At 38.8% G+C, this 16,359-nt stretch overlaps 1 protein-coding gene across 5 annotated transcripts in view; it reads right to left on the bottom strand.

Annotated features, from left to right (window-relative positions):
* The window catches only part of ANAPC1 (anaphase promoting complex subunit 1), a 124,838-nt gene that overhangs the window by 70,819 nt on the left and 37,660 nt on the right, over positions 1-16,359 (bottom strand). For all 5 annotated transcript variants that reach the window (XM_026449780.2, XM_026449777.1, XM_026449779.1 and 2 more), the window contains 5 exons: positions 13,620-13,760; positions 12,732-12,792; positions 9,301-9,488; positions 4,348-4,422; positions 1,202-1,470 (listed from right to left, as the gene is read on the bottom strand). In XM_026449780.2, the coding sequence (XP_026305565.1) occupies positions 1,202-1,470; positions 4,348-4,422; positions 9,301-9,488; positions 12,732-12,792; positions 13,620-13,760 (734 nt within the window). The remainder of the gene's footprint in view (positions 1-1,201; positions 1,471-4,347; positions 4,423-9,300; positions 9,489-12,731; positions 12,793-13,619; positions 13,761-16,359) is intronic.

Below are 16,359 nucleotides of genomic sequence, written 5' to 3'. Positions count from 1 at the left end.
ATTACTTGAATCTTTCAATTTAAAAACTTACTTATGAGAAAGAAGATAACCAAATCTAGAGTCTCTTTATTGTATTTTTGGACTTTAAAATGCCCAGTGTGACAAATGCAACCCAATCTCTTCTTGTTAGTTAAATTTTGTGGAAGTAAAACTACAGTAAAAGCACCGTGATCTAGCTCTTCCTCTGCTATTTACTAGCTGTGTGACCTTCTATAAGTCATGTTTATAAAACTCAGTATTTTCTTCTAGAAAATGGGGCAACACCAACTAACTTACTCTGAAATTTTAAAGATTAAATAAGACAAATATGTTAAAAAAAACTGATAAAATATAAACCAACATACACATTACTTATTTCAGAGAGCCATGATTATGGTTTGGAAATTCATTACAAAAGAATTTTCATGATAGTAATGACATCCTAAGAGATATTTACCATTGATTAAAATTGCCATATCTCAGGAATGAATTTCAAGATCTCAAAAAAGACAACAGAAATTAGAAAACGTACTATGTCTTAACTCAGAGGTTGACATTTCAATTCAAATTCAACTTCTTTATCACCAAAGGTCACAAAGGTCAAACAACACATAAATATTACCCTAGAATTCTGAGCCACACAGAAGGTGCTTCAAAGCTGTTGAAAGGTGTTGAAACATATTATTCTGTGGATCTACTATGAGTGCCTCAAAGACAGGGACAACCTCAGATTGCAGCAAGGATAGCATAACAAAATGAGTCTGCAACTATCAAACACTCATATCCCTGGAAACAAATTTAGGCAAATTTCCTCATCACTAAAATAGGAAACTTATCTTGTTTGAGACTTTATATGTAAATTATGATTTTGTCAACTATAAAGCACAATTTGAATGTGGATATTAATACAAAACAGCAGATGTTATTCTAGAACTCCCACCACAGTATAGCCAGTCATTCTGTCAAAACGAAAATCTGAGCAGGTCATCTCCATTTTCTCGTGACCTTCCACTAATCTCAGGACAGAGACTAAAAATCCCTACATGGCTCACAGGCCCTTATAAAACCAGTATTTTCAAACAACTCTGTGGTTTACAGGAGATGCCCTAGTTTCTGAGAAGGTAGATTTCAGAAACTTATTTACAAGGTCCCCATATGATATCATGGAAAAGACAGTCATCTAAGGACTTCCTGGCAGTTTCTAACCTACAAACAAACTTACCTTGCCAACTGAACAAGAAGGTCAACAAGTGAACAAATTCCTTCTCCCATTAGAGTATTCAACTTAAGCTCCTCATACACAAGGTGAAGAACGAAAAAAATTGCAGGTATGTGAGTAAAGAGAAGTGTAGAAGAATCTAGACTGAGATTCTGTGAAAAATCCTCATCCTTCATCTGCGAAGCTTCTGAAGGACTCAAACACAAAGATCTATTCAAAAGATGAGACTCCACATTCTGGTGGTAGTCAGAATTTAGTAAATATTCCCAGTCCTGAGAAGAATAAAAAGAATATTAATTTTTTAAAATAATATCTCCTTATAGTATCATTAGAAAAGAAAATTAATTCACTTAAAACAATTCAAGTTTCATTTTCACATTAAGCTGATCTAAGAGTATATTTAAAAAAAAAAAAAAAAAGACAATGCTAAGAATGAAGTAACTATAAAATAGCAAGCAACTTCCAGATGCCAATTATAAATGTTAAGGCAAGCTACCTTTAAAAATCATTTTAAAAAAATCTTGTCATGCCCTTTTAGGAAAGACATTGGGAGAAGAATTATACTATTTAGGTAGAGATTGAGAGAGAAAATTTATGATTACCTCAGGCTAGGTTTTATAGGAAAAGTAGATGGCAGCTTAGTGGGCCACTACACTGAACTGTGTTTTGGTAAGAGGGAAGGTCCACCTGCATTCAGCTGGTGTATTCATCTTTCCACATGTATAAGATGCCGGGGCTAGTAATATAATCTAATAATCAACTGGTTTTTATATTCAGACTGATTAGACTACATTTTCCAAATATTCAGTCTATTTTGGTTCTACTTGTGATTTACTGCATTTGGTTCAGAGAATGTGGTTATGCTATTTCCAGATCTTGGAATTTACTGGTGTTTTGATAAAGCTTAATACAGTGTGTTATTCTAACTTAAAAATTCTTGGACTAGATACAGAAAGAACTAACCATAAAAGAAAAAACTAATAAATTGGATAACTAAAATAAAAAATTCCACTCATCAAAGACACTGTTAAAGCCACATTCTAAGGGAAAATATGGTCAAGAACTCATGTCTAGAACATGCAAGAACTTCAACAGCTTACATATTTTTTAAAATCTAATTTAAAAGTAGGTAAAGATTTGAACAGAAACTTCACAAAAAGATACATAAGTAGCTAATGAGCACATGAAAGAGTGTTTAACATTCTCCTACCTCAGCCTCCGAGTAGCTAGGACTACAGGTATACGCCATCATGCCTGCCTAATTTTTAAACTTTTTTGGTAGAGAACTGGTCTTACTATAATCTGTTGCCCAGGCTGGTTTCAAATTCCTGGGCTGAAGCAGTCCTCCTGCCCCTATCCCTCAAAGTGCTGCAATTACAGGCATGAATTTTAATTTAAAAGAAATTAAATTAAAAGAAATTAAAATTACAGATGTGAATTTTAATTTAAAAGAAATTAAATTAAAATTCACACCTCTAATTGCAGCACTTTGGGAGACAGAGGCAGGAGGACTGCTGAAGCCCAGGAGTTTGAGACCAGCCGGGGGAACATATTATGGTAAGACTTTGTCTCTACCAAAAAAATTTAAAAATTAGCCAGGCATGATGGTGCATACCGGTAGTCCTAGCTACTCGGAGGCTGAGGTAGGAGGATGGCTTGAGCCTAGGAGTTCGAGATTACAGTCAGCTACAATAGAAGAAAGAAAGAAAGAAAGAAAGAAAGAAAGAGAGAGAGAGAGAGAGAGAGAGAGAGAGAGAGAGAGAGAAAGGAAGGAAGGAAGGAAGGAAGGAAGGAAGGAAGGAAGGAAGGAAGGGAAGGAAGGAAGGGAAAAGAAAAGAAAAGAAAAGGAAAGGAAAGGAAAGGAAAGGAAAGGAAAGGAAAGGAAAGGAAAGGGAGAGAGAAAGAGAGAGAAGGAGAGAGGGAGGGAGGGAAGGAAGGAAGGAAGGAAGGAAGGAAGGAAGGAAGGAAGGAAGGAAGGAAGGAAGGAAGGAAGGAAGGAAATATATATATAAATATACATATACACACATATATATGTCCATGGGCCGGGCATGGTGGCTCACACCTGTAATCTCAGCACTTTGGGAGACCAAGGTGGGCGGATTACTTGAGGCCAGGAGTTTGAGACCAGACTGGCCAACATGGCAAAACCCCATCTCTACTAAAAATACAAAAATCAGCCAGGCATCGTGGCACACACCTGTAATTCTAGCTACTAGGGAGGCTGAGACATGAGAATCGCCTGAACTCAGGAGTCAGAGGTTACATTGAGCCGACATCGCGCTACTGCACTCCAGCCTGGGTGACAAAGCGAGACTCTGTCTCAAAAAAAACCAAACTAGGAAATTTTATGGACTTATAACAATATTCTGTGTCTTTATAGGAGTGTGGGCTACCTGAGTGTGCATATATTAAAACTGATCAAACTGTAAACTCAAGATGTATTTCATTTTTGTAAATTATACTATAATTTAAAAAAATATATTTGGGCCACTTAAGAATATACCATGGAGGCCGGGTGCGGTGGCTCATGCCTGTAATCCCAGCACTTTGGGAAGCCAAGGCAGGCGGATCACTTGAGGTCAGGAGTTCAAGACCAGCCTGGCCAACATGGTGAAACCCTGTCTCTACCAAAACTACAAAAATTGGCCGGACATGGAAGTGGACACCTGTAATCCCAGCTGTTCAGGAGGCTGAGGTAGGAGAACTGCTTGAACCTGGGAGGCGGAGGTTGCAGTGAGCTCAGATCACGCCACTGCACTCCAGCCTGGGCAACATGAGCGATACGGTCTCAAAAAAAAAAAAAGAATATACCACGAAACCTGATATGATTGAGAACCTTAATTTAAAAATTTACACTGCATAAAAAAGGTAAATGCTGTCGTTTCAGGTGATCGGTTGATAATAAAATGTCTACAAACCCAAACTGAAATCATACAGTGACGCATATATTAATTTTTAGATAATCATTAAAGGCCACAGAAAATGTAACAGATCCTACTCTTCAAAATAATTGTTATTCAGTATTAAAATAAATAAAGTGAAAGGTGTTGGAAAAATAGAGGAATTGATAGGAATACCACAGAAGTGGGAGACTAGTATGAATATCCACAAATTAATTTATATTAGCAAGAAATAATACTGCTTACATCATCAGATCCAGTCTCGGAAGGCCTTGCTTTTTTGGGCGCAATGACAGGGGAAAGTGATCCTTCAAAGTCAAACTGAAAAGCAACCCCAAAAGAAAAGATATAAATCATAAACTCGTTCCTGTCAACTGATCAACTTACAGGATTCAGAAATCAGTTCTGCCAATTATGGAAACTGAGGAAAGCCATCAAAACTCATTTTTTAACTGGAAAGTCATTATTTAAATACCTTTCTTCTAGATTACTGTGAAGATGAAATGAAATCATATTAATATGTGCAAACATCTAGAATGGTGCCTGGGCTCCTAAGTACTGATTTTAGTAGTTTCCTTCCCTCTCCTACTTCTGTAACGAGACAGATCACATCACATCTTTGGTAGAAAAAGAAACTTTAGGCATATCCACAATATATATATACATAAGTCTCAAAGGATCAACCCAATATCAGTCAAATGTTAGAACTAAGCAAACATTTACTTACAGTCCATCTACAGTAAACTATCTAACAATTCTATGGTAGAGACAAGCAGCTACTCTGGAAAATCTTTGTTCTCCTCTTTCTCCTGAACCCACAGCCACACTACACACATACCCCTGCCTCCTCTGAAGTTAGGTGTGACCCTTTGACAGAGTTAATTATAAGTGGAAGTCACTGTCACCACTTCCAGGACCAGTCCAGTCCTATACCTGCTCCTCCAGGCTCTTTGCCCCTTCCACCTGACTGGAACGCAGTCAACCAATGGCAATCTTTGAACCGAAGACAAAAGATCCTCCATCAGCCTGGGTTCCTGACTAACTGTGTGGCCTGTTTATCTGCTAAGCCCTGTTATGTAAGCAAGGGAGACATTTTGTTTGAGCCATTGTATCTTTTGAGGCCTTTCTATTACAATAGTGAGCCTATCTTCTAACTAATACAACTACATAAAAGCAGTTTTCTATAAATTGCTCTTCTTCATTTCCCTTGGCATAATCTTTGCTGCCCCAGCTACTTCACATGGGTAATGACTATCAACTAATAAACTGTAACTCTATAAATGGCAATGGCTATTTTCCTATGCTAAAAATCTTACATATTTATCAACTCACTCACCTAAATGGAGTTGATTTCTATAAAAAAACTAAACATAGGCAGCAATAAAGTGATTTTTAAAACTGAATGTTATTGAGAGAGGTTTGCTTGTGAAGCATTCAAATAAAAAACAGCCCAACTCATACATATTATAAAAAACCTGGTAATAACAGTGAAATCAAAGCAACAAATAAAACAGTAGCTATCTTACCTAAAACTTCAACCAAAATGTAACACATACAAAGTCCCACAGTCAAAAAGAATGTCCCTGCTATAATTATCAGATTCATAAGGCCTGAAGTTATGAGAAAGTAGAAACTGCCTGATAAAGATGGCTCTTTATACCATACATGGATCTGTTTAATCTTCATTCTTTCAATGTGTCTCAGGTTAGCCAACCCTGTTATACGCTGCTATGGACCCCCACCCTTCATCTATCGTAACACATGTATCAAATAGTATTTGTTTCCCCCAAGACAGTCATTCCAGAGGAACAGTCTGTTTTGTTTAGGGTATATGTGAGAAACCTGGCATCACGCCTGGCCCACAGCAGGGATTCAATATTTAGCTAATGAAAAAGAGAGCAGCCCAAAAGCTACAAAAAGTTAACCCCAAATGCAACTGTTCCAGTCCAGTGCGCTCATTTAACACATCAGCAAATTAAAGAAAGCACAAAGAAATGCCAAAAATTGTGTAACTAGTCATTGGCAGAAATTCTGTACTCCACAAAAACAAAAAGAATAAATCTGAACAGAGCAAAATGAAACCATTTGCCAGTGAGGACCATTTCACCCTAAGCTTTGACTATGAGGACAAAAGATAGCAAGGGTTTAACCATGCAGTCCTATAAATAAATGGCAACGCAACTTGGCCTCAAGAATTGATTTCCTTATTCCTTCCTTTATAATTATCATGCAATAAGTAAGTCAAAGAGCCATGTCCTTCTTTGCAAAGGAAAAAATAGGTAGGTGCTCAGTCCTCCCCAAAACATGGAAACGCAAGGGGGCATAGGTTCTCTGCCAGACTAGGACACAACAATCTGTATTCATCAACAAGTTCCAAGGACAATGATACACAAAACTACAGAAAGCTGACGTGCTTTTACATAATGTAGAAATCTACAGTTTCTATGAGGCTTCATCTTTTCACATGTAATAAAGAACAGAAAAATTGAGGATAATGTCACGTTGATACAATTGTTTAAAATAAGAAAAGAAGGCCAGGTGCCGTGGTTCACACCTGTAATCCTAGCACTTTGGGAGGCCAAGGTGGGAGGATCACTTGAGCTCAGGAGCTTGAAACCAGCATAGCCAACACGGCGAAACCCCGTCTCTACTAAAAATACAGAAATTAGCCAGGCGTGGAGGTGCATGCCTGTAATCCCAGCTACTCGGGAGGCTGAGGCACAAGAATCGCTTCAACTTAGGAGGCAGAGGTTGTAGTGAACCAAGATAGCGCCACTGCATTCCAGCCTGGGCGACAGAGCGAAACCCCATCTTAAAAAAGGGAAAAAAAAGAAAAGAAAATTGTCCCTATTTTCCCGTAAGATTTTTCTGAAGGAAATTGCAGAGGGCAATTCCTTCATGTGCTGAAATAGACACAAACTCTTAAAAACAGTATCTCACTCAGATGGAAAATGGCATTCACTCAACAAATGTTCACTCAGTATCCTTCTATGCCAGGCAATACCACAGGTCCTCGAGAAAGAAAGTAGTAAACAACACTAAGCAAAAATCTTTGCCTTCCTAGAATTTACATTCCAGCTGGGGGAGGAGGGACACAAAACAAAATAAGTAAAATATATACTATATTATATTTAAGTGAGAAGAAAAAAAAAACAGGTAAATGGCACTAAAGGTATGGAGGCAGGTGTAATGCTACATAGAGAGACAGGAGTCAGCACTGAGGTAATATCTCAATAAAGACCTAAGCACGTCTTGTCGGAGAGGGGAGTAAAGCATTCTCCACAGAGGTAACAGCCAGTGCAAACACTCAGAGGCAGAAACTTGCTGGCAGTGCTCAGGGAACAGAGCTGAGGCCAGTGTGGCTGGGATGATGTGTGCAAAGCATTAAAAAATGAGACCAGGAAGGTAAGCAAGGGCTAGGTCACATGGCATCTTGTAAGCCTATGGCCTTTACTCTGAGTGCCATGGGAAGTCACTGGGGGATGCTATGCAGATGCGTGACTAACGTAACCTGACTTCATCAAACAGGATTACTTTGGCCACCGGACTGAGAAGAGACTGGAACATAGAGAAAGGACATGAAATACAAATCAAAAAATAAGAACTATAAATAACTGATGAAATTTTGAAAAAAATTCCCATTCACTTATACAGAAATAAGATAAAATTTCTCAGTAAGCTACCAAAGGTTCACCACACCACAAATAAACACTATGGGGAAATGGCACTTGTAAATGATGCTGGTGAGAATGTCACCTGGGAACCCCTTTCCAAACATTACTTGATCCAACAGTCTCTCTTTTAAGATTCAGTTCTTGGGAAGTAACCAGAGATGTGGTTAAAGATTCGTGAAAAAGAAGGCCAGGCGCGGTGGCTCACGTCTGTAATCCCAGCACTTTGGGAGGCTGAGGTGGGCGGATCACGAGGTCAGGAGATTGAGACCATCCTGGTTAACAAGGTGAAATCCCATCTCTACTAAAATTACAAAAAATTAGCGGGGTGTGGTGGCGGGCGCCTGTAGTCCCAGCTACTTGGGAGGCTGAGGCAGGAGAATGGTGTGAACCTGGGAGGCGGAGCTTGCAGTGAGCCGAGATTGTGCCACTGCACTCCAGCCTGGGCGACTGAATGAGACTCCATCTCAAAAAAAAAAAAAAAAGATTCATGAAAAAGGATGTTTATAAATTACTCACAATAAGGAAAACAAAAGATTCACAAGGTACAATTATTAGCTATGGGTTAATTATGACAAAAAACTACACTATGATGAAATGATGGAGGTTTTTTAGAAAAATTTTTTAATGATACGGGAAATTTTCATTGATATTTTTATACAGACGGTAACTTCAAAAATGTTTAGAGTGGTTATCTCTGAGTAGTATAATTATTTTCTTAATTCCTCCATTTTCCACATTTGCCTTTCATAATTGAGACAAAAGCAAGTTTTAAAAATGGATTTGCTGTACAAGGCTAAAACGTATAGAATGGAACAGCTGAGTTACCTGGAAAAAGGGTAATTACAATCTAGAGCGATTTTTTTCAGAGTGATCGAGGCAAGTTTGTCCTGCGAGGGATCTCCAGAGCTAGAAAGAGATCACTAATACTGAAGACACCACTCTGCTGATTTTGTGAATAATCTAATAAGGGCCTGTAAGGATGTTTCTGGGGGAAGAGGGTGAGAGATAAGGCTTTATACCATTAACAGAGTCGATACTCAGGCTAAAGTACTTTAAATCCCCCTCAAATCAAACCTTCCTCCTCACATCCCAAGCAACATGTGTGTAAAAAGACAATCTTGTCTTCAGAAAACAACGTTAAACAAGGAGTCAGAAGATGCAGTCTAGTCATAGTTTTTTTAAAAATCACAGATCTGTGATTTCTTTGTGATCCAGTTTCTTCATCAATAAAACCAAGACTATCACTAATCCTAGTATAACTTGCAGTCATTTTACAAAGGTGAAATAAGAAATAGTCATATATGCTTTAACGTTCTAAAGCTCAGTAATTATAATTACTAGTAAAATGTTAATATTAAATATTAAATGAGATTTGATTTACAATATATAGACACAATAAACCTTAATATTATTCTATTATTTTGAATATGGTATGCCTATTATGTACTCTGAATGTTACATTACCAATTATGCAACCATTACATTAACAGAATAACCCATAAAGAAAACAATTGTATTTACTTACATTTCTAGTCCATGCTAAGCGGTCTGTGTTATAACCCATCATGTTCATAACACAAGTCACAAATAAGTTCCACTCTGAGTGATAACTGGGTCCTCCTGGAGCACTGTGGACATTGTACCATTTGACAAGCATCTGAACTGCTATTTCTTTTGGCAGGATACACTTAATTGCTTGCAAACACGTTTGTACTATTAAAAGCAAAGATTAATTTTAGTATTCTTACTCTGCATGCATTTCTTTTCCCTTTCAATAATCAAGTTTTCATATTTCTACTATGTAAAGGCCAATTATTATGAAAACTGTCACTAAAGAGCCAATGAGATGCAAACATTACCTAACCAATCATCTGAAACTAAAACCAACTATTGAATTCAACAGGGCTTGAAAGAGGTCTGAAGACAGCTTTTTTTTCTTTTTTTTTTCCTTTTTTTTTGAGATGGAGTCTTGTCTGTTGCCCAGGCTGGAGTGCTGTGGTGCGGTCTCGGCTCACTGCAACCTCTGCCTCCTGGACTCAAGCAATTCTCCTGCCTCAGCCACCAAGTAGCTGGGTTTACAGGTGTCTGCCATTGAGCTAGGCTAATTTTTTGTATTTTTAGTAGAGACGGGGTTTCACCATGTTGGTTAGGCTGGTCTCGAATTCCTGACCTCGTGATCGCCTGCCTTGGCCTCCCAAAGCACTGGGATTACAGGTGTGAGCCACTGTGCCCAGCCAAGGACAGCTTTTCGATTATTGATTTTGAATCAGAAATAAAGTGACCAAATAGCCCAGTTTGCCAGAGACAGTACTGATTTACATCCATTGCACCAGCAATGACTAACTGCTCCCCCTTTCACTCTAAAGATGTTCTAGCTCAGGTGACAAATTAAAGGTCACTATGGGCCAGGCACGGTGACTCATGCCTGTAATCCAAGCACTTTGCGAGGTTGAGGTGGGTGGATCACCCGAGGTCAGGAGTTCGAGACCAGCCTGACCAACATGGTGAAACCCTGTTTCTACTAAAAATAACAAAAATCAGTTGGGCATTGCAGCGGGCACCTGAAATCCTAGCTTTTTGGGAGGCTGAAGCAGGAGAATTGCTTGAACCCAAGAGGCAGAGGTTGCAGTGAACCGAGATCACGCCATTGCACTTCAGCCTGGGTGACTAGAGTGAAACTGTCTCAAAAAAAAAAAAAGTCACTATGAAAAACATACAACTTCTATGTTTACACATTTATATAAATACTGCTTAAATACTTCAGTAAATATATAATATTCAATATACGCATCCACAAATAGCAATGCTTAGCTAGCATTATATGATGTTCTAAATGAGTAACATGCCTATGAACCAAAGCTTTATAACTTTCATTTCTGACATTGTTCAGTTTCTAAAATGTTTCACATGCTCTCTGCCTTAAAAGGGTTAAGAGTTAATACCACATAATTTACACCATTCTGTTTTTGGTAAAGGGAAACGGGGTCTTCCTCTGTCCCCAGGCTGGAGTGCAGTGGTGCAATCATAGCTCACTGTAACCTCCAACTCCTGGGCTCAAGTGGTCCACCAGGTCAAGCCTCCCAAGTAGCAAGGACTACAGATACATGCCAGCACGCCTGGCTAATTTTATTTTTCTTTTTGTAGAGACAGAGTCTGTGTTGTTCAGGCTGGTCTCAAAACGCCTGAACTCAAGCAATCCCCTCACCTCAGCCTTCCAAAGGGGAGGGATTACAAGCACGAGCCCACCACACCTGGTATAATGGCTTTATACCATTCTCAATGGCTCCACGTCAATTATAGCACTACACTGGCATACAATGAGCCCCTCAGAGTGGCCAGGGCTACCAGTGTGAAGAGACCCAAATCTACTTTTAGTAGTAAATAATCCCAAACTGCAATGTTTTTGTACTCACATATGCTCTCTTCCAGGATTCTTTTTTCCCTTTCCACTGTCATGCCACTGGGCCCATCCTCAGCAACACATCCTCTGTCCCATCAGTTTGCAATGTGCACACTCACACAGCACAGATTGGAAGCAAATAATATTAAAATACCAAATAACCAAGTATGTCATAGCTGAATCCAAAATAAGTGCATATCCAATGCTGCATGAGTGTGTGAGAACCCTTTGTAGGTAAAATACATAAATGTATGTACATAAGCTATGGGGCTTCTGTTTGGCTATAAAGGGGTAAAATTTTTGTTTTTATTTATTTAATTTCCTCCATTACTATCTATTTTTATATATTTTGCTTAGGCTTATAATACCTCTAGGTACCTGGCCTTGTGATTACGAAATACCTTTTAGAAGGCAAGGAATCTCTATATCAACTTGGAATACCATTTACCACCCAGTGAAAATTCCTAAAATGAAAAAGTCATTCTAGTCTACAATCTGCCAATGTCCTGCTTTGACAGTTAGATTCTGAAACCAAGAGATGCCATGCAGTTCCTTATATCACATAGGCATTCTTTTCGTAACCTACGTTTGTTGGCAAATCCCTTGAATTCTAATATTTTGTTTAGTATTCTATGTTCACAAATACTCTCCTCTAGCATTTTGAAACTGCATTTCAGGAATAATTCAAGCAGAATCCAATATTTATTAAGATAATTCTGATTGTACTTTGACAATAATACTAAGTTTTATTCAATTAAGGCAATTATGCTAATTTCACAACTTATCTGAAAATTGAGATATTTAAGATTAAAAACATCATTAATACATTACAGAAAAAAAAAAAAAAAACATTAAATATGCCAAGAAATATCCTAGTTGCTTAGGCTTTGTTTCCCAGATGTTCTTGCAAGAGGCATGTCCATATATGTGTGTGTGTGTGTGTGTGTGTGTGTGTGTGTGTGTGTGTGTGTGTATACATATATATATATATTTTTTTTTTTTTTTGAGACAGAGTCTCACTCTATCACCCAGGCTGGAGTGCAAGGGCACGATCTTGGCTCACTGCAACCACCACATTCCAGGTTCAAGGTATTCTCCTGCCTCAGACTCTCGAGTAGCTGGGATTACAGAAGTGCGCCACCACACCCAGCTAATTTTTGTACTTTTAATAGGCACAGGGTTTCACCATGTTGGCCAGGCTAGTGTCGAACTACTGACCTCAAGCAATTCGCCCGCCTCAGTCTCACAAAGTGTTGGCATTACAGGTGTGAGCCACCATGCCCCGTTGGCATGTCCATATGTTATTACACTGCATTATATTCCTCAACAGAAGAATCTCCGAGGAACAGAACCAGCACATCCTTCACCTGTACTCCAGCCTTAGAGCACACACAGAGTAGACTTCACAAAGCACCCCCTGGCTCTTTAAAGCTCCTCTACAAACCTAAGAACTTGATCCAGCAGCTTCAAAAATGGCAAAATAATGTTTAAAACCCCAATTATTAACGTAAATCACAATTACTTCATGTCTTAGAAATGAAACTTCTCAATCGTACCTAACTCAGAGGTGGCAATTTCAGGAATAGTGATCCTAACCATGGAGCCATTACTCAGTTCCTAGATGGAAACAAATGAGAAAGTAAATAAAATCTGTGCATTCTAAGTCTTTGAATGTCGTAAAAATAGCTGGTACAAGACTTTGCCTATCAAAGCAATAAAATAAATGAAAAACCATTTTCATTTTATTTTACTTTTTTTTTGAGATGGAGTCTTGCTCTGTCGCCCAGGCTGGAGTGCAGTGGCCGGATCTCAGCTCACTGCAAGCTCTGCCTCCCGGGTTCAAGCCATTCTCCTGCCTCAGCCTCCCGAGTAGCTGGGACTATAGGCGCCCGCCACCTCACCCGGCTAGTTTTTTGTATTTTTAGCAGAGACGGGGTTTCACCGTGTTAGCCAGGATGGTCTCGATCTCCTGACCTCGTGATCCGCCCGTCTCGGCCTCCCAAAGTGCTGGGATTACAGGCTTGAGCCACCGCGCCCGGCCACCATTTTCAAACAGAAATAAACACTTCCAAATTTCAGAAACTTTAAATGTAATTATTTGCAAAATGCTTTCCAAAATGCTTGTTTTAATAAAAAGTGTCTAATCTTTATACAGTGAGTCACCATCATCAAAAGGACATTTACTTTTAATGAAAAGATAAAAAATCATATCAATATACAATTCAACTGACTCAAGCTTTCATTTTCACTGTTTTTAAAAATACAGAAACTGTAGAAAACAAGCAGAATTACTGTATAAAGAAATATAGTGCCAAAAAATAACACAATAGATTTTTTTAAATCATGAGAAATGTTTGTTGTCATTTTTCAGACAAAATTTTCTATTCTGTCAAATTCGAAATTCCAGCCCACCTTTTGGAAAGCTACCAAATGTTTATACTTACTAGGGTGACTCTGTTATGGACAGGATCTCTGATAGAATGAATGTAAGTTCCAAGTTGTTGGAAAGTACAATCCTCATTATACAGAGAATCATGAAGTTTTGAAGAATCCCTCAGTTCTGGAACTGGCGACAACAGAACAACCTGTAAAAAGTCATAAACATAACACAAAGGAATTGTTTTCTGAGAAATTAAGGACAAGGAAACTTAACTATTTCTTTTTTGCATATGGTCTAACAAACAATAAGATGTAATGATTTAAAAACATTCTGCTCCAAGTCAAGCATGCTGGTGCACACCTGTAGAGTTCCAGCTACTGCGAAGACTGAGGCAGAAGAATCACTTGAGCCTAGGAATTTGAGGCTGTAGTGAGCCTGTGAATAGCCACTGCCCTCCAGCCTGGGTGACATAGCAAGACCCTGGCTCTTTAAAAAATTTTGTTCCAGATACAATGAAGTACCAGCAAACCAAGGTCCTCACAGAAAACAACTAGAAAAGGTAGGTAAAAGGAAAACATCTAACTGATGGCTGTGCGAAAACTGTGGAAGCAACCTGGACTTGAGGGACCAAGATCTAGGAGAGAAGGGAACTGCAGGGAAGGGGGCCAACATTCTCACCTAAAGAAAGCAACTGCAGGGAAGGGGGCCAACGTTCTTGGGGAACCTTGCTTTTCCTGCTCTGACCATCTGCAAATTTTGGTGGTAAGAGGAATATATGGAAAGGCTGACGATATGCAAGGAAAGTCATAACTAAGAGGGAGAAAAGCCAGGAGCCCCGTTAGCAACCTTACAGGGCTAAAGACTAAACTGTGGGCTGGGCACGGTGGCTCATGCCTATAATCCCAGCACTTTGGGAGGCTGAGGCGGGTGGATCACTTGAGGTCAAGAGTTCAAGACCAGCCTGGCCAACATGGTGAAACCCCATCTCTACTAAAAATACAAAATTTAGCCAGGCATGGTGGCAGGTGCCTGTAGTCCCAGCTATCTGGGAGGCTGAGGCAGGAGAATTGCTCGAACCCAGGAGGTGGAGGTTGCAGTGCAGTGAGATTGCACCACTGTACTCCAGCCTGGGCGACAGAGCAAGACTCCATCTCAAAAAAAAATAAACTAAACTGTGATTTGAGGCAGCTGAGGTACTAAGAGCCCAGGAAGAAAGGACAATAATGAAAAAGCAAACAAATGAGACCAGTATTTCGTGGCATTTCCCTTACAGGCAATTATTTACTCAAAAATACAGGAACAGCATGTATTTGCTTTACTGCAGATATGCGAACAAAAAATTTAAATGATCTTAGTTACTATCTACATGCAGATCCTTCCAATCTTAATCTCCAGTCATGACCACTGATCCTTTTTTGATTCCTTTAATTCAATTTATATATCTCTAAGTGAATATCTTGTCAACACTGACAATCAAGACTAAGATGTATTTATTCTACTCCAGATTCTACTCTAAAAGTCACCAGGAAAAATTCAGCTCTACTGGTCCTGGCTCTAAGTCTACTAGCAAAATCTTCCAGAGAAGTGGAAAAGCTATCAGCCAATGTGTTAGACTATTATTTCCATGACCTTACACCTATCAAAAAGGCACTAATTGTTACCAGGCTTATAGAATTCTAAAGAAGTTGGAAACCATTTTCCATTATAAAAGAAATTCTTCCAAATCACACAAAACACTCTGACACTTCTCCAGTTCCCCTTTGAATGTTCTGCAAATATGCTGGTGTGAAGGAAAAAATTCAATGTTGCACATGTTTAAAAATTTAATGAAGACATAGACATTATCGAATACAATTGATAACGATAACCTTCCCTTTGAACTGTCCCTAAACATCCACACTCATATGTTCTTTAAATACAAACCACTTTTCACCAGGCTTCCTAACTTGGTAAATCCAGGTACCTTCCCAGGTCATTCAGAGAATTCGGAGCCTCATGTCACATCACCTTTCCCCAGCCCAGGAGCACAAAACCAATCAGCTGTCAAACTCATTTCTATGTCTCAAGGCCTCTCATGTTATTCCCTCCTTTCCACATATACTCAGACCCTCTTCATACTTCCTACACTGACACAGACAACCTCACTTGGAGGCTAACTGGTCTCCTTATCTTTAATCCCAAAATACACCTATCTACAATAAGGATCCAAAACCTCGTAACTCAAAATCCTTTCTCAAAATCCTGTAAGGCCCTGGCAACTGCATTCAGAATAAAACCACCTTTTCATCCTTTCTTCCTTTAAGAGCACATTAGTAAGAGTAAAAATCCTAGTTTTACCACTTATTAGGTTTATTTCATTTGTAACCTCTCATTTGTTAAAAAAAAAAAAAAAAGATTCATAGTATCTTCTCAATAAAGTTGTTCTAAGGAAATAATTAATACTAATAAAGCACTGAGAACAATGCCTAGCACATAGAAAATGCTCAAAAAAGATTATTGTTATCCTACTTGTACTTTTATAAGTATTTATTCTACAGATTTATTGAGTCCTTAACTAATGATTAGGAGATGAAGATACAAATATCCATTAAAAAATGTTCCGCATTATCTGGCCTTCCTGCCTGTGCCTGTGTGATTCCTCCTTGCCCTGAATGTTCCTTTCTACCTACAGATATCCTACTCATCCCCAAGGTCCAAACCAAGACTGACAGCTTCAGAGATGAGACTTTCATTTTGCCATGTCCTCCCATTGGATGTTATCTTCCCATCAGTCAACCAACGATGGTACTCTCTTTTCCTCATTC

This window comes from Piliocolobus tephrosceles, chromosome 15 (genome assembly GCF_002776525.5).
Source record: "Piliocolobus tephrosceles isolate RC106 chromosome 15, ASM277652v3, whole genome shotgun sequence".
Lineage (NCBI taxonomy): Eukaryota > Metazoa > Chordata > Mammalia > Primates > Cercopithecidae > Piliocolobus > Piliocolobus tephrosceles.
This window is presented reverse-complemented; position numbering and strand designations above follow the sequence as displayed.